Source organism: Ciconia boyciana, chromosome 2 (genome assembly GCF_034638445.1).
Source record: "Ciconia boyciana chromosome 2, ASM3463844v1, whole genome shotgun sequence".
NCBI lineage: Eukaryota > Metazoa > Chordata > Aves > Ciconiiformes > Ciconiidae > Ciconia > Ciconia boyciana.
The window spans coordinates 752,093-775,361 of NC_132935.1; the positions used below are offsets into that span (position 1 = coordinate 752,093).

At 51.4% G+C, this 23,269-nt stretch overlaps 1 protein-coding gene across 6 annotated transcripts in view; it reads left to right on the top strand.

The window, feature by feature from the left end:
- HSF1 (heat shock transcription factor 1) overlaps positions 1-23,269 on the top strand; it is a 74,480-nt gene that overhangs the window by 35,443 nt on the left and 15,768 nt on the right. For 4 of the 6 annotated variants that reach the window (XM_072851743.1, XM_072851741.1, XM_072851746.1 and 1 more), the window contains exons 5-9: positions 16,118-16,231; positions 16,726-16,801; positions 17,226-17,287; positions 18,727-18,823; positions 22,600-22,736. In XM_072851743.1, coding sequence (XP_072707844.1) covers positions 16,118-16,231; positions 16,726-16,801; positions 17,226-17,287; positions 18,727-18,823; positions 22,600-22,736 — 486 coding nt within the window. The remainder of the gene's footprint in view (positions 1-16,117; positions 16,232-16,725; positions 16,802-17,225; positions 17,288-18,726; positions 18,824-22,599; positions 22,737-23,269) is intronic. The other 2 variants (XM_072851745.1, XM_072851747.1) reach the window with 1 other exon arrangement.

Below are 23,269 nucleotides of genomic sequence, written 5' to 3' on the forward strand. Positions count from 1 at the left end.
TGAACAGTTGGAAGTTTGCTGTCCTAAAATTCAGGGTCCTGACTTTACTCTTCACCTGACCCATATCCCTCAGGACTGCGAACTCCACCGGTGCATGATCACTGCAGCCCAGGCTGCCTCCAATCTTGACATCACCGATTAGCTCACTTGCGTTGGTGACCCACAGGTCCAGAATCGCATCCCCTCGGGTAGGGCTGTCTATTACCTGGCTTAAGAAGTTACCCTCCATGCATTCCGGGAGTCTCCTGGATTGCCTACAGCTCGCCGTGCTGCTTTTCCAGCAGATGTTGGGGTGGTTGAAGTCCCCCAGCGGGACGAGAGCCCACGAGTGCGATGCTTCCTGTAGCTGGAGCAAGAAGGCTTCATCAGTGGGCTCCCCTTGATCAGGCGGCCTGTAGTAGACACCGACTTCAAGGTTCCCTTTGTTGCCTCGGTCTCTAATTCTCACCCATAAGCTGTCAACCTGCTCGTGGCCATTCTTCAGAGACAGCTCTTCACGCTCCATCCATTTCTTGATGTAGAGGGCAACCCCTCCGCCCCTCCTTCCTCACCTGTCTCTTCGGAACAGCCGGTAGCCATCGACAGCCGCACTCCAGTCATGGGATTCGTCCCACCAAGTTTCAGTAATGGCAACCAGGTCATAGCTTTCTAGTAGCACGGTGGCTTCCAACGCCTCCCGTTGGTTGCCCGTGCCGCGTGCGTTGGTGTAGAGGCACTGCAGCTGGGCCGTCGGCCGTGTCACCTTCTTAGAGGAACACCCCTGAACTCCTTCGAGGTATTTCACCGGTGTTTCCCTCTTGGCTCCTATTACCTCGGGAGCCCCTGGCTCATCTCCGTAAGGCTTCAGGTGTGCTGCAGCGTACCCAGCACGTCTCAGAGCAACGGGCTGAGGGCCCTCGCTGGCACCCCGTCCTTCTAACCTTGGCGTGTCGTCCCACAGCTTGTCACGGGCAAGCCTGATGTTATCCCCTTCCCCCTTCAAGTCTACTTTAAAGCTCTTGTTTAAAGCTCTTCTTCATCTGCTCGGTCATACTACTCCGACAAAGAGCTCTGATGTCTGAGCGAGGCTGAGCGCGGAAGGGTTCGGTCTGCCTCGTGCGTCTGGTGAGGTGTCTCTGCACGGTCGTGGTAGGAAATTACAACTGGTTTGTATTACCTGAAACAGTGACAGTCGTCTCCAAAGGGATGAGGGTGCCAGAAGCATAAAGCTATTTCTTAGTGCCTGAAACACTCCGTTCTTAATTATTTTTTTTTCTGTCTAAAGGTGTATTTTGAACTGGGGGAAGGGGGGGTCACTTTAGCTAAACACACCAGGTGTAATTTATATTAAGCTGCTCTGTTGGCATAAAAAAAAGTTTACGGTCGCGGCTTGTCTTCTGTCGAAGTAAGATCTTAGGAGCATATTGAAAATGCATATGGGTTGAAGCTAGCAGAGGGAAAACTGTTCTGGGGGTTTTTACTGGTTTGAGTTGGATATCATCTTTGGCACATCCAATGTAATGCTCACAGTAAACGTCTTTTTATTGCACAGCTGTGAACAGACCTTCTCAAATCTTCTCATATTGACTGAGCTTAGCTCAAAAAGTCTGCCTGAAAGACTAAGGAATACAATCAGACACCTCTCCGCTGTCATCTAATAACGCGTGTCTGGATAATTTGCCCTCAGTCTCTAGCACTGGCAGCAAATGATGGAAAGTAGATAAACTGAACTTTGGGTAGGAAAATATTTATTCTCCCTTGTCAGCAGCTCCTTCGGCAGAACTGGGTCGTGCTCCCGAGGGGCTGAGGTTTTGTGAGCGAGGACGTCGCTTCCCTGGAGCGCGGGGGAACCTCACCTCTTTAGGTTTGGTTGATCTGCGCCTCTGCTCTTAGTCTGACCATCTTTAGGGTGGGGTTTTTTGCTTCTCCTGGAAAACAGAAGTCCCTTGTCTTCTTCCAGGTATCTTATGGGCCTTTGGAGATTTTTTATTTTTTAAAAAAAAAGCAAGCAACCTACGGGTGAAACAAGTGTCTGAAATGGCCGTGAGCTTTAGGGAAGATATGAATGCTCTTTGTGGCCTCCCGCCTTTCTGGCTTTTGGAGCTAAGGGTCGCATTGCATCATGATTTCATTGTCCTTCTAGTTACCTCACGGAGAAAGAGATGCAAAAAGAGCAAATCTTCTCATTCTGGGCAACATAAAGCCGGAGGCTCCCTTGCCTCTTGCTAAAGAAACAAGGAGTCGCCTTTCGTTCTGGCACCGGTGCTGCCGCAGAGCTTTATCCACCCCTGCTAGCTAAAGGGGGATCTGGAGTCGAGGCTGGAAGTGCGTCACTGTGCTCGGTTATGCTCCTCCGGTACTCTCAGCTGCTTTTTCAGATAGTTAACCATCTGAAAATGACTTCTTTTGCTGATTTCCACCCCCCCTCCACACCCACACACCCCCCACACACACACCCCATTTATCGAAATTTATTGGAGCATATGAAGACAACCCCTTCAGGCATTTCTGTGTAGATTAAATAAGTCACAGCGAGGCCTTGGATTTTGGTTTCGGTTTTGTGCTCTACTGCCCGCAGCTTATTTAACACACCCCTTCCATTCTCCTGCTCTCTAAGTCACGGTAGCTCGTACGAGTCTGGTGCAGGAGGGATTCTTTGACAGCGGCTGACGTCGCCTGGGCTCTGACAGCGGCTGACAGAGCCCGCAGTTTGAACACTCGGTTTTTCCAAAAGTGAAGACCAACCGTGAGCGGCTAACGCTGCGAGCCTTGTCAGAGCTGGGGCACCAAGGCCTGCGGCTTCGGCTGCACGTTGTTGTACAACTCTTGCTCTCTCCCTCCAGTCTCAACGTAATTACTTGCCCAGTTTAAGCATCGGCTGCTTAACATCTTCTCTAACTTCTTTGCGCTGATGCTTGGGAAGTGCGTTGGAAGGTATTGCTTTTTACTCCCTGCGGCAGCCTCGGCAGTTTCTTATCGGTGCTGAGGCTTTGCTAGAACGGGTTAACTGGTTGACTGTAGTAAGTCAGCTTGGTGTTAAAGGGTACAGCGTAACTTCAATGCTTAATTTACCAACAGCCAGAATACTTTTTCTCACGTGAGACGTTTTGCGTGAAAAGCGTTACTGTTACTATCTTTTCTGTTGCTGATTGCTTTTATCTTTTAGTATTTTAAAATTGGAAAGTCATCAGAAACCACCTCGGGAGAACGGAGAGGAACCCCGGCTCCAGCGCTGGGAGGAGGCGTCCGCTTGAACTCCGTCCCTTCAGCTGGGAGGCCGTTGCCTTCCAGAGACGTCTTCGAGCAAAGAGTGGTTATTAATGACACTAAAATTTGAGCAGGTTACTGACCTAGAATTTCTGCAGTTTCTTTTGGCTTCCGTTCTGCTTTCTTAGCTTCTGAAGCTCTGACTCATCTAAGCCAGAAGTTTTCTTCTGGGCTTTTTAACTTGGAACTGTTTAGATTTTAAACTGACAGTTTTAATTTAGATTTTAAACTGACAATTGCAATTAAAGCTGGCTCTCGCGGTGCCGCGCTAGCTGTCAGGTACTCAGCAACGTTTAACTGAATATGATGTTCTGGCCCAGCTCCAGGTCTATCCGTGTCTGTCTGTAATTCCTCATCTCTTGTGACCTGCCTGCAGCTCTGTAAGGAGAGGGCTTTCGCTTCACCTTAGGTGTGGTAGCACGCTTGCCTTTTAGGACTGTGAAAACTCAGGAAGACGACACTTGGACTTCTTGTAATCTGCGTGTGTCTGCTGTAGGAACAGAACGGTAGGCGACGGGTTTCTGTGCATCTGTGGCATTGCCCTGGAAAAGCGTTGCAGTAATTACTGACGTTACGAGGAGAACGGAACGAGCCTGAACGCCGGCTGCGTAAGGAGGCTGGAGAAACCAAACCAGCGCTCTAAACGGAGACGTTGTCTCTTGGTTTGGAAATATTTGTCCTGAGGAGTTCTTTGGTAGGGAGGAAGGAGATCTGTGCCTGCCTCTCCCGGCAGCGACCGCGCTCGGCGCTGCCCTGCCTGCAGCTTTCCCAAGCGCTACTGCCCTTGTGCAGCGCGCGGGGCAGGAAGGTGAGACGGGGAGGCTGTCACTTCCCAGTGATTCATCGGCTCTGCTCGAGTCCGGAGGGAGCCCAAGTGTATCCGTAAGTTTAATTTTAAACAGATTGTTGAAAGCAGCAACCTAGCCGTGGTGTCTGCACCTGTTTTTATCGGTTTTCTCCACGTCTCCTTCAGGGATTGCGTTCGCTTTGGCTCAGCACGTGAAGCTCTGCCGTGGGACGCTGAGAGCACTTCCTCCTGACCAGACTCTGTTTACAAGGCCCCGCCGCTTTTACAAGGCCCCAGTTGCTAACAGAATTTAAAAGTTAAAATTTCTCTTGACAAAAATAAATCTAAACAGACACAAGAACTTGGCCTTTTGCAGTATAATTCCTCTTCAGCAGAATTAGTTTACCGTATGCAAACCCCCAGTAAATCATACCAAATAATTTTGACCCGTGTAGTTTGCTTTATGGTTTCAGGGTTCCAAAAGCAACATATATATTATCGTTTGACACTGACCTAAGGGGATAGAGTTTGCATTAGAACATTTGTTGAAAAGATTGAATCCATCAGTGTTAGGTGAGAGAAAAGCTGAGCTAGGACATAATGAAGCCAACTAGGTGATATCCAAGTTTAGTCACCGTACTCAGAAAAGCCTCATTAACAGAAGCCCTCCCACCTTCGGGGAGTAAGGTGCTCTGGTTAAAAGCTGCTTAAAATCGTCTGGGAGATGAGTAACTGCATGGCTTTTAGTCCTAGACTTAGAATTAGCCAGAACTTTGCAGCCCTGTTTCTCTCTTCACCTTTCCTCAACAGCTCTGAGAGCGCAACTGTTTTGTTCTGCATATCTGTTCTGCACGTCTGTCCTGGTGTGGAAAAAATGAGGCCCAGTCTATATAGCAAAGACGTAAAATTTGTAAGATGATCTTCTGTGAAATTGCTGGCCAGGTATTTTCTGTGTTTTACACCACGCTTTATGAGTCCGTAATATCTCGTGTCCTGTTTCTGCAGCTTGCCCAAGCGGCGCGAGGTGTTTCGGAGCAGGAGGGGACGTGGTCTCCTGAGCCGGAACGGGAATTTCTGTGCCGCTTTTTGAGCTTGCACTGCAGGTTACTGTACCCTTTACGTTTGAACCAAGTTTTAACTTCTTGTTTTCTATACGCAAGTCAGTTTACAGGCAAAGTTGCCCTTTACCTCTGAATAGCACCCAGCAGCGATCCGAGGTACTTCAGAGACCCCGTTGGCTTTGTCCCAGCGAGCCGTGCCAGTTAGAGCAGTAATAGCAAGTCACATTTTACTTCTCATGTATGTTTGTTTTAACAACATCTTTGCTAGGAAAGGGCAGCGCAAGTGAACATGGGGAGATTCACTGCGGGCAGCGAACCTGCTTAGATGGATGCACCGTGGGAAGGGAAGCCTCACGCGGAGGCCGAGCTAGGGGAACGGTGCTGGAGAGGCTGCACTTGGGAGAATCAGGAGGCCGAAACGCAGTACCTGGAGACGCGCTGAGCGGAGAGGCAGTGACCGTGCCTGTGTTGCGGTCCAGCTGTCTGCCTGCCACGTAAAACCTGAGAGGCTGCGGTCTGAGACCCTGGCATCCGTCGCCAAGGTGCACGACATGCATGCCTGCGGTTTCACTTGTTCAGGGCACATTCCACGTGGAGTAGCTACCTTGGATTTACAATAAATCCAAGGCTTTTTCCACAAATATTCTTTTCTTCTGCAGTGAAAACCTGCTTCCGGGAAGCGTTCTCTTCCTTACCCACCCTGCTCCTGCCCAGAGCTGCTGGGGAGCAGGAAGGAAGCCAATTAGGAAGACCCGGTCCCTGGTAACAGGACAGAGGCAGCGGGCAAAGAGGCAGCCCATGTATCATCCTGCCCAAAACCTTATGAACCTCGAGGAAGGCGTGCCAGGCAGCCAGCTTTCTGCACCTCTGGGCGGTTTAGTCACCGTGCAAAGCATTCCTTCTGCCACTCTGAGCAGGTCGGATGCTTTCTCTGCTTCTTGCGTGCAAGAAAAGGAAGGGATATTCAGCTGTCGGCAAACAAATGAGACTGTGCCTTTGCTGTCTGCAGCCGGGGTGGCCAAACCTCTTTATCAAAAGAGTCTTCTGGAGGCAGTAGTGATCTATATTCTCTTGTGAACCAGGTCTGCCTGCTGGAATCGGAACTAGATGAAGGAGCATCTTGTCCTCAGGGGCCTCATCCCTGTGCAGCTGAGCAGCCATGGATGTCTGTCTGCATAGAAAGAGCCTTTTTTCTTTGTGCGCTCTATAGGGTCGGGCAGCGGGCAGCTGGACAGCATCTGTGTATTCCTGTTCAAGAGCCTGCGTCCTCCTCGGTGGTGTTCTGCCTGTTATTAACTGGCTGTTTCCTACTGAAAGAAGTGGTATTAGGATTAATTACAGCGCTGTTGCCGAGAATCTGTATCAAGCAGTTTTGTGGGGGCTTTACTTCTCAGTTCACTGGTACCCGTCTGGAAATAACAAATGGCGATTTTACTTCGTTGCTGAATTTCCTTTTCAAAATATGTGAGAATGCAGCGAGCAGAGTTAAGTAATGGTGTACTCCTGGTTCGGATTTGGAAACGAGACATCGCTGTCAAGGCACTGGTTTCTTGTAGAGCCGCAGTAAATCTTGAAGCGTAGCAATGTCTTGGTCGGGGGGGTTACGCAGCAGAGGCTCCCCACGCTCAAGGGTGGGATCGCAGGAGATCGGGAGCGGACATTTGAGAACGCTTGTGCTTGAAGCGGTCTCCTCGGGCAGCTGTATTCTGTTCGTAGGGTTTCCATCGTCCCGTTTCCTCGTGTGCTGCGGTAGCGTCAGGGAACGGTTACCTCTGCCTTCAGCCCCACCAGAGCCCCCGTTCCTGGGTTGTGCATGAAGGAAGGACCACCCGTTACCACAAATGGTCCCCAGCCTTGCTTAGAGCAAGGAGATGGAGGTGATGGCGAGAGGCCGCCCAGTCTGCTGCTCTCTCTGGTTTTGCTGGTGACAAGTGAGGCTTGCCTTTATGCAGGTGTGCTATCGGCATAGTCAGCTGGAGCATCTGCCACTTCAAAAAGGAGGTGGCGAGAGCTTTTGCAGCGGAAGGGAAATGAGGCTCCTGGAACTCGGTTACCATTAAGCCTGATTTTATGGAAAGAAGACTGCGTGCGCATAATTCAATTTTTCCCGGGAGCCAGAAAGGAAAAGGATACCTGCACGTCTGGACCTGGCCGCTTGCAGGCAGGGCTGCGGTGCTGCTGGAGGAAGGGCCAGGTTTCTGCGGTCTGCAGCGGCTTTCGTCTGTCCCTAATTGCAAGTGTGCTAGTCTTCGTTTTTGTGCTCGCTGCTTGAGTTCTGTTGGCTGAACTCTGGCTCTTCCAGCCTTGCGCTGAGACTGTGGTCCATGCTTTTATGACCTCTAAATTGGACAATGGTAATGTGTTGTTTTATGGCCTTCCTGTGCAAAGGTTGCACGGGCTCCAGCTGTTCCGAGACTGGGGCCAAAACGCTGACTCTCCTGCCATGGCCTCCACATGTCAGTCTGGTCCTGGGGGACCTGGGCTGGCTCCGAGTCAAACATCAGCTTGATCTTAAAATTGCTTTGATGGCTTATAATGCTGAGTATAATGTGGGATCTGTGTGTTTTATCTACGCTGCTGCTTTTTATGAGCTTAGTCACTGCTTGAGATCATCTGAAGTCAGTTTTATTGGTCGTTCCAAACCAGAGGTTAAAGACCTGTGGAGTACTCGTTTTTCAGTGCAGTGATCTAAATCTGAAATTAATTACCACCATGGTCTGACATACTGATGTTAAAATAACTCAACCCAACTGGCATCTCTTAACCCCGGTTTGTGGTGCAAGCTGCTTTCTAGCAGGTTTGCGTATACGGTCTGTAACAGGGTTTCTCCTTTTCACCGCGGGCTCTTTTCTCTGGTGCCTGTCGCTGGACAGCACTTGCAGGTATCTTGCCAGTTACGGAGGCACCGGCTTTTGGCAGCAGGTTCACACCATCCCTCCAGCTGCCTCTGGCGCAGCGCTGTCCTGTTCTCCATGCCTCATCTTCACTAATTTACTTTTTCAGAGTATTCTGGAGGAAGAGCTGTTTGGAGCCTTCTAGTGACTTTTGTCGGGATGGTGGTTTGAGACCATGCCCCAGACTGTACCCTGAGGCTGGCCAGAGCTAGGAGGAGTAGGTCACTTGGCTCTTCAGCGTCCTTCCAGTCACGTTGTCGCTTAAGGAGCAGTAAACTGGTCCGGTTTTCTCTTGATCCTCTACTTCTTCAGAAGAAAAGCAGAGAACAGTTAAAAACTGCATTCAGTTTCCTCTGTCCATACTCGTCTGAAAGGGTTCAGAACAACGTGTTGAGTGAAACAGGTTCTGCTGGTTCACTAGGAAGAGGAGGAATAGTGCAGTGTTAAATAAAACCGGTTTTCATGTTTGATTTACATCTATATTTTGCCAGTAATGTGCTAGTGGGTGTTACTGCTGCCATGGCTGAAGTTCAATGGTTGTCTTATGCTGGGTCACCACAGGGACCTTAAATACTTTGGTCACAGGCATAGCTTAACCCCGCGCTCAGGATTGAAGAGAATCTCCCTGGTCCTTACAGGGTCGGTCATTGTGAACTGATTTTTCTGGATCAGTTCTTTAAAAAAGCTTCGTGTGGTGTAAGAGCCGCTCTGCTCGTAGCTAGCTGAGTCCGAGAGCTGTTGGCTGTCCAAAGATAATGTGACAGTGTCCCAAGATAAAAGCTTTTTAATTGAACTCGGAGTTTATTTGGACAGACAGTTCATCTTTATCGACACGGGAGAATGGGCTCTTCCCCTGGTTGTATGAACTGGTGCTCCCTGAATATTCTGTCGTAGTTAAAATTATTTTAAAAGGCGAGTTAGTACCAAATCCGTCCATCCACCTCTGTGAGACCCCAGGCTCAAGGAGCGAGTGACTGTTATTTGGAGTCACCTTTCACGCTCGAGAGCATCTGGCTGTCACCTCTCTGAAAAAAACCCACTGATTTCTGCAGACCTGGAGAACCGTGGCGTTGCCGCCGTTGCGCTTTGTGACCCAGAGCAACGCTGCTTTGCCGTTGTGCTCTGCTCCGGTTTGTGACCGGTTCCCAGGCTGTCCCGTGTAAGACCTGTTCTTCTCCCCGGCTCTCCCTAGGACAGAGGTTCTCCTGGGCGGTTTGCAGCACGTTGCAGAGTTCTTTCAAGATGTTTTGCTTGAAAATTGAGATTAAATCCTCGCTGGGCAGTGATCGAAACTATTGGTCTGCAGCAAAAGTCTTCATGGCTTTCTCTTAGAGTCCTCCAGGAGGACCTCACGGGTTATGTGCATCCGTTTGCCTGGGTTGGTCGTACGGCTGACAGATTTGACGTCGGCATTTCTCTGTTGATTTCCCCAGAACTAGTGAATTCAGAACATGAAGTAGTTATGGGTATAATAGGTCTACTGGTCGGATATTTAGCTGCTGAAACTCTTTGACAGCAACGGATGTGTAGGGAAAGCGTGGTAGCGTCGGGGCGAGGAGGAGGATCCTTGCCTTGTGCAGCGGGCTCCAGCACTTCGCAGGCTGCCGCGCCGAGGACTGCCCCTGGGCCTCGTAGTTTCTGGGGTTCCTGTAACACGTTAGCTTATCTATTTGTGGATGCAAACTTTTGAGGGCCCTGAGTTCTGCAATTAAATTGCCTTGTGCAGTGAAAATGTTCTTCTGTTAAAACTTACTGTTGGGTGACTCTTAGTTCGTATTTTGAAAGGGTGAACAAATCCTTTTTTGCCATATTATTCATCGTTTTATAGGGCTCTGACATGTCCCCTTTGATCTCTCCTCCAAGCCTGCAGAACCCTCATTTCTGCGGTCGTTCCTCTTGCGGAGGTTGTCCACGTCACCCTGGTTGCTGAGCTTTCGGTCCGCACGATGTCAGCGACAGGGATGACAGCGGGGGATGGCGTTCGGGGTGCCGGTGGGCTGTGGGGTTGGTTATTCACACACAGTTCGTTCTTTCCCTGGCCTCGTTTACCTTTGACTTCTTCGTACGATCGATCAATGACGGTGGAAGAGGGGTTTTGCCTCTAGAATCAAAGGATGTTGTCGTTATCTGAACTCCCCACAAAATCATGTACACGCTTAAAAAGCTTATTTATAGATTTTTATTTGTCAAGCTAGCAACCTCATAACGCAACCTGTTGCTGTGTGGGTACTAGTTTGTTACGTAATATTCAGACTGTGATTAAGATGGTGACTTTAGAGCCTTGAGGAAACAAAAAAGTCTTTTTTCTTGTAAATACTATAGAAAAACGCCTATCTCATTGCTCTGAGAAAAGTAAATGCCATTTTCTGTGGTAGAGCAGAGGCAGTTAAAACTCTTGAAACTGTTACCTTTACGCATGTTGAAAAAGTGGAAACTGGTAAACTGGGAACAGGCACTTTTTGGGGACCGCGGAATGTCTCAGGATTTAGAAAAATCTACAAAACGAGTGCAGCTTTGTGGCTGCAGAGAGTAGCTGAAGTTTCTGAACCACACTTAAACCACAGTCAGCTGCGTCCTCCTCTGCGAAAGGAACTCGAGATTTGTCTCATTAAGAGAAAAGGAGCAGAGTCAGTTTTTCCATCCTTCCAGAGAAAAGCTTTCAGACCTCCTTTACCCAGAGCACGCGGAGGCATGTCCAGCCGACAGCTGCAGTTCCTGTCCTCGCCGCTCTCTCTTCGTTACTGCAGCCGGGCTAAGTGCATCTCCCGTGCGCTCCGCTGTGGCCGATGTCCTCCAGCACGGGCTGGCTCCAGGGAGGTGCGGTGGGGCTCTAGCAGGGCTTGGGGTCCCCTCTCGCTGGGGACTGCGCAGACACAGATCTGAACCTCTCCTGGCCCACAGTCCTTGAAATTCAACTTCCTGTCATATTTTATTCTGTTAGGTCTGAGTGCAGGACACGTTCCTGAGGATGGAAGTGGGCACCAGAGAGATGAGAGCCTTCAGCGGCCCCGGGCTAACCCCGACGGTGATCCTCCTCTCCTCGCTGTCGTGGACACGCAGAGCAAAACAGCCTGCACCCTTCCCTGACCTGCTTCTTGGCTTCAACGCGTGCCTTAGCGTAAGGGAGAAGAGGGTGCCCCGGGGAGACGACAGGGTGGCTTTTCAGTGGCGATGCCGGCTCACATGGGGGGAAAACTGGAACTAAATACTTGGAGAAAGCGAAGAGATCGGAGGCTCTCTGAGCCTGCGGTCCAGAAATCTTGGTCTGCTGCAGTAATGGATGCTGTGGGTACCAACCAAATGCGAAACCAGGGAAGGAAATAAATATAAAAAACAGGGAAATCACTTTTATGGGGAAGGTCAGACCTTCCTTTAAGCCCAGGTCTTCTGGCGCTCTCCTCGTGTTGCTGAAAAGCAACAAAAAATCGTGTAGCAGGTATTAGGGCACCAACTTCAAACACGAAGCCAGGATCTCTCGCTGCTCCAGAGTGGGTTTGCTATTGGAAGCGACTCAGTCTCAAAACCAAACCTTTTCTCTGTGTCTTGGGTGTGTTACCTTATACATTTTGAAAACCTTATACATTTTGACACTTTTCTGTCTGGTTACTGATAGCACCGCTCCCTGCTGCAGGGTAGCTTGGGGTTTGGAAAACCAGGGCTGTCTGTGGGTGCTACGGCCGCTTTGCTGCTTGCGACACCTGCTTCTTCTGTGGTCTGTTGCTACTTGCAGACAGGTCGTCCGCAGAAATGAAATGCTGCATTCTCTTACAAGCTCACTGGGATAATAAAAAAAAGGCAAAAGCAGTGCTGATACCCTTTCAATGGCTGAGTTTGGTCTGCATCCCTGTTTAGTCAGCAGAATGCGGACAATCTCTTGGTGGGGGCAGTCATTAATATTCCATATTCCTGAGCTATTTCCAGACTCTAAAGCGAGAGCCATTTACCGCTATTTCACTCTTTTCCAAGAGCAACCCCCCCCAAAGGTTATACCTGCTGGAGATTAAAGATTGATAGCGCTCGAGCCGGGATTCAAAATAGCTTTTCAGTCTCGTAGCTGATTTAGTGCGAACTGAGATACAGCTGCTTCCTTCCACCGGACAACTGGTATTGCAGGGAATGAAGGTCTGTGCTCGGTGCCTCATCCTGCACATCGCGATCTCTGCCTTGCTAGTCTGGCTTGCTCTAAGCTCTGCCTCTGACCCTTTCTTTGATGGGCCGTGCTCCCTGGGGAGGTACCGTACCTCCAGGCATCTGAACCCTGCCCTCTTACCCTGCTCTCTTAAGCTCGCCTGCATAGTCCGACACGTCTTCCTCTGGGTATCGTGGATGGCAGCACAGTCCCTAAAGCCCAGGAGCTGACAGCTCAAGTATTGATCTTAAAACAATAGCTTAAAAATTAGTTTGAGCAAAGAGCAGCGATAGTTTGCAAGACACGGCAGGAAAGGTCTGAGTCAGGATTTAACTGCAGACAGGAGTTACGCAGGTTAAAAATTACAAGATGTCGAATCAAAGGTCCTGATCTGCCAGCTCCGTTTCGGACGAGACCGTCCGCAAAGGGCAGGAGGAAAGGAGCAAGGCAAGCACGTAGCGCTGCTCTCCTGGAGCAATCTCCTGGCACCAGCGTCGTGGGTTAGGGGCTTCCTGAGATACAGGTGATGCCCTGGCACTTAATGGTCCTCAGTAGAGTTGTTTTTCTTTGTGTGATTTTGTCCGATGACTCCTGGGATCCGGCAGCAGAGGTCTGCATCTTAATTACGTGGTGTCTGGAGAACCGTGTCCCTTTGTTTGCACTGAATCTGCCAGCTGCTGACTTCAGCTGATATCCCTAGCCTCAAATCAGAAGGGAGAGGGAACAGTTGCTGCCTGTTCGCCTTCGCTTTGTCTTTTGACGTCGCTGCTGTGGGGCACCGGGACGGTGCTTTACAGAACCACTCATTTATCGTGTCACGGTCGTCTCTCTGAGCAGCACCGCTCGGCTCAGGGCTGTGGGTTTCTCTGTGTGTGCTGCTTCGTATTTTTCTGGGTAATTTTCATCTGCCACAATGTATTGCCCTCACTCATTTTTACTGCCGTAGCTGACAGAGGTTACCCGGCTCTCTGCCCTCTTTGAGATCATCCACGGGCGTGCATTAAGAGCCCCAGTGACAGGGTGCAGCGTTGCTCTCAAGGCTGCGGCCACCCTCGCTCCGTTCTGATAAGCCTTTAAACCGTTTGAATACGTAACTGCCAGGGCACAGTGCTGTGCAGGGCGCATCCCCTGCGAGAAAAGGCAGGGCGCGTGAAGAGGGCTGGGAAACTGCGTCTCGTCTGAAATTTGGGTGAGGCCGTCGCATCTGTCACCCTAAACTTTGCTCTGGACCCATGCCCTGCCTAAATCTTTGCCCGTTTGTTTTTTTTCAAGCAACTATGGCTGTAGCAGGACCCTTCAGATCTTGATTGGTTTGCTTGATTAAAATCCAGTGTTATTTTCTATAGGCTGTGGTCTGAAGTACTAGAACATCTGTGTGCTGCGCGATGGAGGAATCCACTGCTTGCTGCAAGGCCACTTCTAAATAAATTCTGAAGAACCTTGTGGCAGGGGAGAAAAATATTGCAGGACAGAAAAAAGCTCAAATACAAACTCTGCGGGCATCAAGTGTGTTCCTGTAAGGTCACCTTCGCGTGCTGCAGCCGAAAATCATGTATTTTCTAGCGTGAGTCTCCAGGGTTCAAACCCCCAAAGCAGGAGATCTAAAAAACTTGAATTGAGGTTTTTTCTCTGTGCACGGCCTTGGTGGGTGTACGTGGTGCAAGCTTCTTTCTGCAGCTGAGTACTGGGGTTTACCTTCCAACAGAGTAAGATGACTCTCTCCTGTAGTTACCTGATTGTAAAGGCCTGGTTTTAAGAAAAATGCCAGGCAGCAGCACAGCCCCGATGAGAGTGTGACAGCTTGCAAGAGTGCATTTTCTTTAAATTGCAAAATATGGGATGAAAAATAGTCATTTATTTCAAAAATCACTAGCTGTGAAGTCAAGCGCGGCTTTTACCCAGAGTAATTTTATCTGAAAGGAGAGTAACGACCATTTTCCTGAGTGTATACTGGTAATTAAAGCTCTTTGGAAAGGCTGTTTTTCAAGCAGGATGGACGTTTCTCCTGAGGACCCTTGTACAGCCGCAGTGATAAATGAGCGTCTCTCCTGGCTTCGGGAGATAACAAATGTCATTCTCTGTCTGGCAGAAGCGCGCGGGCGTCCCGAGCCCCTGGGCTTCGGCGAGAAGGCGCCCGCTCCCTCTGAACAGCCCCACATCAGCTCCAGTCTCAAACTGGGGGATACTGGTTTTCGGGGGGGAAGGGGGGATACACATCTTCCGCCTGCAGAGCCCGTGCTTCCCCCAGCACGCAGCCGCCCCGGCAGCTTTCCAGAGATGGGCGCGTGCTGTGTTATCCAGACGGAGGAGCATCGGGTACCGGGGGGGACCAGGGACAGGCAGCCCTCCGCTCGTCAGCTGGTCCCACGCGCTCTCCGCCGCAAAAGAGAGGAGTCCCTTGTCTTTGCTTTCGAGAGGCGTGACCCTTCACGGACCTGAGCCGCAGACCTTTTTCTCAGGCTGCTGGACCTCGTCCCCGGCTTCAGAAATGTCCCGGCTGCGCAGGGCGAGGGAGGGCGGGCCGGGCGTCCCCGAGGAGCAGCGGTTTAAGAGAGGCAGGTGCGGAGCGGGGTCCGGTTTATGCAGTCCTGTAAAATATTGTATAAACAAAACGCTTCAAAGATCTTTTAATAACTCCCGAAATGAAATGTTTGAAACTGGCCCTTGTAAACTCTTCGCCGGCATTTAATTGCCTCATAAAACAGTATGCTAAAGAAAGTATTAAAGGGGGGGTTTGCTGCTCTCAGATCAGTTTAACCCTTTGGGGACCTTGTGTCCAGCTGTTTCTCTCCCGCTGCCTAATGAGCAGTTACCACCTTCTTTCTTTGCCTTTCATGATCCATCACTGGCTCTGATCCACCAGACCTCGACCTCTTCGCGTGGCTCAGGTGTGGCACGGGCAGCGGCCGGTGCTGCGAGGACGGCTTCATCTCTGCGTCCGACCCTTGGGATTTCGGCAGCGGGTGCAGGGCTGCGGCTCTTCCCTTTCCAACACCGGGGCCCGGCAATTTCTCGATGCGCCTTTCTGTCCCGAGGCGAATCTAGGAGCCGCGTTCAGATGGTCTGTGCCGAGGAAAGCTCGGCTAATTTACAGACCTCCCCAAATCCCCGCTGGGGCCCGGAGCAGCAATCCTCCGTGCGCGTAATTGGCAGCTGGTGCGTGGGGAGCGATGGTGCAGCTGAGATAACCGCAGCTGTACCCATCGATACGAGGGCAGCCCCATCTCCCCGGCCAGGCACCGGCTCCCACCCCCGAGGCCTCTCGGGTCCCCAGGCTGCTGCGCTGCCTTTAGGCGCGCCCTGGGTTTGCTGCCGAAAACACCGGCCGCTCCCCGCCGTAGCCGAAACGCAGCCCCTTGCTTGTAAGCTCAGCCCTTGCTGCGGGCAAGCAGGCAGCTCGGGGTGACTGTCCCCTCCAAGGGGGACACGCTTTCTTTACTCGGACATTTTTGAAGCATCTGCAAGCGATAGCCTGCTTTGAGAAAGTTGGAGTGATTTCGTGTGAGTTTTCCCTCCCTGAGTTTTCGTCACCCGCCCTTTTGCTCTGCCGAGGGCTCGTCTTGCCCGTGTATCGCAGTCGAGTACAGCCGGGGGTCTCTGGCTGCCCCGTTCTGGGCAGGCTCTGCCAGGAGCCATCGTCATCCTGCTCCTCTTCCCTGAAGTCCACGGGAAGCCGTCCAGCCTCCCCTGGATTGTCACCGCTAGTTCAAAACCCTCCGGAGGGGAAAGTCTCTGAATTGAAATCTGAAAGGGAGAATGTAGCTTGAGCAGTCAAGATCCCACAAAGGTGGTGGGGAGTGTTCCCCAAAAAAAGCTTGAAACGGCTGGTTTGCTTGCGGAGTGACTCTCTGGCATTGAGATCGTATCAGTGCTCCAGTCACATAAACGTACTACTTCAAGCGTATCACCTAAGAGCTCCTTCGAGCTCTAGTGGCTTTAAGAATAAGAGAAACTGTTGCAGGTTTATTGCTAATTTCTCCATTGTCTTTTATGTTCACAGAACACACAAACCCGATCATTGCTGTTTTCATTTATATGCATACAAAAGCCAAATATGGAGTTCTAAAAAGTGTGTAGAGTTTGGGAATTGCTGCTGCAGGAGAAAGTCCGAGGGGTAGGTGCTGTGCAGCTCCTCGGTGCAGTGGTTGTGCAGCCCAGGCTCCCTCCCGACGCAGCCGAGGTCTCTGCCTGGGTGCGGAGCTCGCTCCTCCCCGGCTTCCCCCCCCGTCTCTAGAGAAGCCGATTTATAACCGGCCCTGTGTGCACCTGGGCTAGATCAAGGAGATTGAGCTCGGTCACCAGGGGCCCTTCCACAAGGGCACAGTAATGGCTTGTAGCAGATGTGAACGGCTCGCTCTCTCTGGGTAGGGCTCTGGGTTACTGCCCACGTGTGAATAGCTGCTGTTTCTGGAGCTGTGCGAGCTAAAATGATGGCAAAGCAAAGTTAATGAACACAATTTCACCCGCAGCCCCAGGAGGTTGTAAATGAGCCAGTATCTGGAGATGTCGGCAAAGCCCCTGCTGCAGTTTTCCAGCTTGCCCCGCGCTTTATTTGCTCTGCCTGAGAGGCTGCGTTTTTTTCTCAGATGGCTTTTTCTTCTCTTGCAGTGAGAATGAGGCGTTGTGGAGGGAAGTAGCCAGCTTGAGGCAGAAGCATGCTCAGCAGCAGAAAGTTGTCAATAAGGTAAATCCCGGCCCTCCAGACGGAGGGACTGGGACGCTCTTGTGTTCGTGTATGCGGTGACGTAGTGACCAGGCTGGGCACTTGCAGGATCGGTGGGATGCCGTGACATTAATTCTCTTTAAGAATAATTTTGACCCCTGTGTTTTCTTCCTGTTGCCATGAGATTCTGGAAATCCAGCGGGGAGAGGCTAAATTTGGGCTGGCAGCGTTACAACGCAGAATTCAGTTGGCTGCCACGTACGGGTTGTGCCCCTAGCCTTCACCTTTGTGCTCAGGGTTGCAGCCAGCCCTCTGCCGCGTCCCCCTGTGCCCAGCTCTGGCTCTGCTCTGAGCGCAGGGACCGAGTCGTCCCAGAGCTATTTCTGTCCGAGTTTATCCACGTACCGTGCACACCGTAACAGGTTTTCCTTTTTTCTCCTCGCAGCTTATCCAGTTTTTGATTTCATTGGTGCAATCCAACCGTATTCTTGGGGTGAAGAGGAAGATGTAAGTCTGCATTTCTACATCCAGATAAAGATTCCCTGTCTGAGAGAATAAAGAGAGGATCAGCAGAGTGGGTCCCCCAGATCTCTGTCTTCTGTAGCAGCCTTGCCAGTGGGGTAGGACTGGACAGCGGTCATTGGGATCATGTGAGCCTTCACGTACTTGCTCCAGCCAAAACCAGCTAACACTGCTATGCAACTGATACCAAGAAGGGCTTGCGATCCAGGCCACATAAGCCCATGCAGAACCTACTTCATAGCTAACCCCTGCACTATGTGAAACTGCCGCTGCACTGTGGCAGCGGACGCAGTGAGGGCTGGGGTCTTGCACTGCTAAAACAGCCTCTTGGCACTGCCATGGTATTTCTGTCATCATACGGAAAGGGAAACATTGGACCATCCAGACCAGCCTCCTGCTGTCACGGGCTGCTGTGACGCCTTCACAGACTAATCAAGCCTGTCCTCAAACGTGCTGTGGATTATTTTGCCCCTTGCTAGTTGTGCTGGATGACCATTCAGCACTTAAGTACCGTAAGCGATTAAGAACAATTCCAGGCTAATTGGTTTTGGCCAGTTAATAGTTACTTGGTTTTGTCCCGGGGTTGTGCCGTAGCACAGTTACTTTGCCCTCCTTAGCTTTTACAGATGGTTCTCCTGTTGTGTCTCATCCGACACTGCACCAGGCTGAACGGCCCCGCTCCTCCAGTCTCATCTCCTCCTCCACCTGATTTTTTGCACTTGTTCACATACGAGCTGGCAGACACCTTGTTGTGGGTCTGTTCCTGCCCCCACCTTGTCCCGTGTTGCCTGTCGAATTGCAAGGCTGTCCTTTTGTGTTCGAACAGTGCCCGGTAGCACCATATGGCAGACAACACCACGGCAGGCTTGATTAATGAAGATAGTGGTTTATACGGTGATAATGTCCAAGACATGCTGAAATGATTTATCTTGTAAGGAGAAAGAGTTTCTCCACAGTACTCAAGTACATGAAAAGGGCCACAGAAGTGGTTGTGTCACAGCTGACCACAAGTAATCCATCTTTGGAGCAGTTGGCCATGGAGAAGTGAAGCCAAGCAGAGCACTGACAATACAGGCCTGCAGAAGGAGGTGGCCAGGGACTATAAAGAAGTCCTCTGAGGCCTGAGGTTTTACGTTTCTGCTCAATAGACTTGCAAAATGTAGCCCAGGGGCTGGTCACGGGGGCTCCTTGTGTTCCTCCGTGTCGTGGGGCTGCCTGCTCTGCTGTGCTGACACAACCACCCCCCGTGGCCACTTGCCCCTCCAGGGCGCCCAGACCTGGGGACGGTTGTGCGTTGGCCCCTCGGGTGGGTGCAGGGACCCAGTTCTGGGGCTGGGGCGGTGGGCTCTGCCGGGGAGAGGTGGTGCCCGAGACGCGGTGCCGGCAGCGTGGTAACTCCTGTGGTGTTTGGGAATCTTTTGCAGCCCCCTGATGTTGAACGACAGCAGTTCAGCACATTCCATGCCGAAATACAGTCGCCAGTACTCCTTGGAGCACGTCCACGGCTCATCCCCATACGCAGTAAGTACGCCGCGCACGCCTGGCCTTGGAGAGGGGGACGAGGACGCAGCTTCGTGGGGAGGGACCCGTTTTAGGCTCTTCTCCAGCTGGTCTTGCCTTTGTACAACTGTTTGCTCACAACCTCTTTGTTTTGTTTGGCAAAGTATTTTAAGGTGGCAGCTGCATTCTAGCTTAGCCAACGGGAAGAGAGCTGTTAGCTGGTAATTCTCAATGATGGTTGTGATGGGGCCAAGGATTTGGCTTGCAGACCGAGCGAGGAGTTATCTGAATTCCACTGAAAGCGGAGATGGGTTGAAGTGGTGCCTTCGTGCCCAGCTTACATCTGCTGACTTGGTCCGCGTTTTGGTTTTGTCACAAACAAAACGCATCTGATGTCAGTCAATCCCTGCTAAACATTTGCTCATACTGCCTAATTAATGTGTGACCATGTATAATTAGCATTATTCCCTCCAAAGAAGCCTCCTTTCGGTCAGGGAAGGTGCCGTGGGTCAGAGCCTGGCTGAGACACAGGCCTGAAGTAGCAAAGACCCAAGTGATCGGCGCTGCATTGTGTCCGTGGAGGTAGGCAGCGAGGTGGGAAGAGCGGAGCAAAGCCAACGGGCGCTTGTGCGCAGAATAATCCCCGGTGTAAGCAAGGTCGTCTGGTGTTAAAGCCTTGAGATGAGAGAGCAGGCAGTAGCTCTCGAGGTGAAGGGGTCTCCTGCGAGTCGTCATCAGCGTACAGTCCAGAAGAAACGAGCTCATAGTTGGACGTGGATGTTGTTCAGCCCTTGGCCTCAGCACGGTGGGTGAATGCCGTGCAGTCAGGGGTGCACCTCACCCGGGTGCCTGCAGGAGGTGGCCTCGCAGCGACACGGCGTTGTAGGGGGAGTCTCTGTAAGTCTACGCTCCGGACTGTCCTTCGCATTGCTGCTGGCTCCCAACGAATCCTGAGGTTTTGTGTATACTCTCCCATCCTTCTGTGCACCTTTTGATGTGCTGCTTCCCCTGACTGTTCAGTGGCCCGTGAACTCAAGGAGTCTCCTCCAAACCCATTAATGCTGGCCCTGAGTCCTCTTTCAGATGAGCTGCGGGCTTGCTCCCAGGCCTGTGCATGTTGAGTCTGCTCGGCCTCCTAAGCCGGAGGAGCGGAGCGGGGTCGCTCGTACTGCTATTTCGCTTTCGACCTGATAGCTGCAGTGTGCCTGCACATAAACCCTGTTGTCATGGCACTGCACGATGCTTTGAATGCCGAGAACTGCCCGTCTTCCTGCCGTGCAGGTCTCAAACTGTGGGCTCCGACTTAGCACGAGGATTGGAAGGCTCAGCCCGTGCCCTAAGAGCTGGAAAGCCGCGTTCGTGGCGCTCCCCGAGGGCGAGCCGGCTGGCTCAGCCCTTACTGCTGATAGCAGAGGTGTGACACGTTTGGTCACTCTGTGCTTTTAATCACCTCGGGCCTATGCTAATGCACTAAATCTCATGTCTTGACATGGTGGTTTTCATTTTAGATGCTCTGTTTGATCTGGTTATGTCAGCGTGTGCCCTGGGAAACGGCACCACTTAAATTCGGGGCGTCTCTCTTAGTCTGCGGCACCCCTGCTTGCCTGGCATGGGAAAGCCAGCTGGTGTTTCTTGGCCAAAGCCGTTACGTGAATCAATGTGCTTCTTTATACTCATCCTCTGGCAATGCTGCAGTCCAGGAGCGAGGCTTTACAGCTGGGAACAGAGCTAAGCTTTCATACCGGCTGTTTGTAGCAAAATAAAAGCTGTCCCCAATTCCAAGGTACAATCCCGCCCGTGCTGCTGCAGGGACGTCCTGTTCGGGACAGCGGATTCAAGCCGCTGGCTCCTGACATCGAGCTGCCCTGGTGTGCCAAGGTGATCCTGATGAATTTTTTAGCAGAGAACCAAAATAGCTAAGCCCCATTAAAGCGCTCTCCTGCAGTTAGACCACCCTCTGTGGAAGCTCTCTGTTCCTGTTCCAGCTCCCGTCTAATCCTGTGATCTCTTTTTTAAAAGTGCCTTTATTCTTGCATGCAGCAAATACTTACACAGAACCACCGGGAGCTCTTCCAGGTATTACCGGATTGTCCCAATTATGGGAAACGCAGGTGGCCATCTTTTCTCATACTTTAGGGTTTATGATTTTCAGCTCCAAAGAGAACTGAGAAATGGGAGTTGGGCAGTTTTTCAGAGCGAGCTGCCAACAAGTACGCTGGATCCTGACACTGCCGTAGTCCCTGCTTTGACGGGGGGGGGGGGAAGTGGGAAAAAAAATTGTATTTTCACAACAAGACAGTTAACGTGGCGTAAGACCTTAGTGGGGGTGAGGCATGGGCAGTCCTGACCGGGATCAGTCCTGTGCCACTCATCGGGACTTGATCTCACATCACCGTCGCAAAGTAGCAGCTCTCTCTGTGCCCCCAGCGATTCTGCATCTGTGTGGCTGCTGCCACATCCTCGTGCCCTTTTTTGCTCAAGAATGCAACCTCAGACGTGCGGAAACGATAGGTAGCCCAGGAGTCATGGTCCAGAACAGCGCGCTCTCACGTGTTACAAGGACAGCCTGCTGTCCGCACGCTCCCCAGTGCGCGTGCTGTGCCCAGCTGGCACTTCGGGGTTTATCAGAGTTTCGGATCGGTGGCTGCCTGTTCCGTCGATGTGGCGGTGGGCACGGCGCCGGGCAGAAGTGCTCCCGCTCACAGGACAGGATCCTCACTGGGCAGGAGGCTCGTGCCTACGGAGGTGGGGATCCAGCCTCCCGCGGCAAGCCCACGGGCAGAGTCTGCAGAGCGTCTCCGCCTGTCCCTGCGCACCCCCTGGCACGCAGTGAGGTGGAATTATTTGGGGGTTTTCTTTAGTATTCTTTTGAATTATGAGGGAGCTGAGGGGGCGTATCTGCGCTGTGGCCTTGACTGTGCGAAGCGGTGATCGGGAGGGTTAACGTAGTGCTGGTGTAAGCCAAATCACGGTGTCTGCAGTGCAGGCGGGCATTAGAGAGACAGTCAAGTATTTATCTGAAGGTAAGCAAGGACCAGGTTTTTTCCAGCTACCGCTCAGTGTTACCATCACTGACTGTCTGCAGTGTCAGGAGATCGCTCCGAAGGAGGAGAGAGAGTGAGATCACGGATCGGCTCAAAGCTAAGGGCAGCTGTGAGAATTTGAGCAGAATCTCTTGCCCTGTATCCTCCTCGTCCCCCACGGTGTTCTGACTCCTGGGTGCATCTTCTAATCTGCCGTTTGCTCTGTGTCCTGGCCTGACAAAACGCTGATACACAGAGAGGAGAGGGGATTCAGGTTCACTCAAATGTCTCAATTAATTTGCTCCTTAGCAGGATTGATACCAAAATGCAACCGTTCCACGGTGCTGTTACCAGCATGGAAATCTTGTGTGTCTTACATCTGTAGGTCTCAGTCGTATGAATTTCAGCTTTCATTTAACAAAAAAAGAACGGAGTTTTAGTGGAAGGGGAAAGCTGAAGACCTGGGCCTCTAAAAACCCAAGTGTTGAATGATCCAGAAGAAGAATCCAATATTTTTACTTTTTAAAATTCCATTATTTCCAAGAAAATTAAGTTTACAGAACAGAAGTCCAATTTTATTTTTTTCAGTAGTGCTTCAGGTTGGCAACAGTGTATTTCTAGGCATCGTGTTGAGTCCCGTTGCCTTCTTCCTTGGGCGGGTCAGGATTTTGGACTGTTCCGATGTGCCTCCTCCCGCTCCATCTCCCATACATGGGACGGCGTACGGTACGTGCCTAGTGCTTCACACGGCGAATGCTGTGATTGTCATTTCAGGCTTCTTCCCCAGCATATAGTGGCTCCAACCTGTATTCCCCGGATTCTTCAGCCAACTCTGGTCCCATTATCTCTGACGTGACCGAGCTAGCCCAGTCCAGCCCTTCAGCATCTCCCAGCGGCAGTCTCGATGAAAGGTATGCTGTTGCTCTCATAAAATCTAAAGCTATCTGCGTAGGCAGAATGTGTTTCCCAATGAGCTGAGTAGTCAAACACCGTTATAACGTGCCTCTTCTGTTAAGAATCCCCCGTGAGCGAGGGCTGGAAAACAGCACAGCCCTGGGTACGGGGGACGTTCAGGGTGTTCGAACTCAATCCTGCTTACCTTACCAGGACTTCACAGAAAGTTGGACCTGTCCCTCCGGGATAGTCTCGTTCAGGACACTGCCATCTCAGCAGATTTTTGGTTGGTTGGTTGGTTTTGTTCAGCTTCAATTCTGTTTTCCAAACAACACGCGCTCCTCTGCCTGCCTCATCTAGTGTGAACCTGTCCGGGGGGGGCACAGTTTGGTTTCCACAAGGAAGCCGTCTTCGTTGGCCTGGCTGCTCCGTCCTGTGAAATTACCGACATCCTGGGAGCAGGGCTAGCTTTGCCCTGCCCTTATAAGCTTGCTGCACGGAGGAGGAGGTGCAGAAAGCAGCTTCATTCCCAAGTAACTGAGAGTAACAC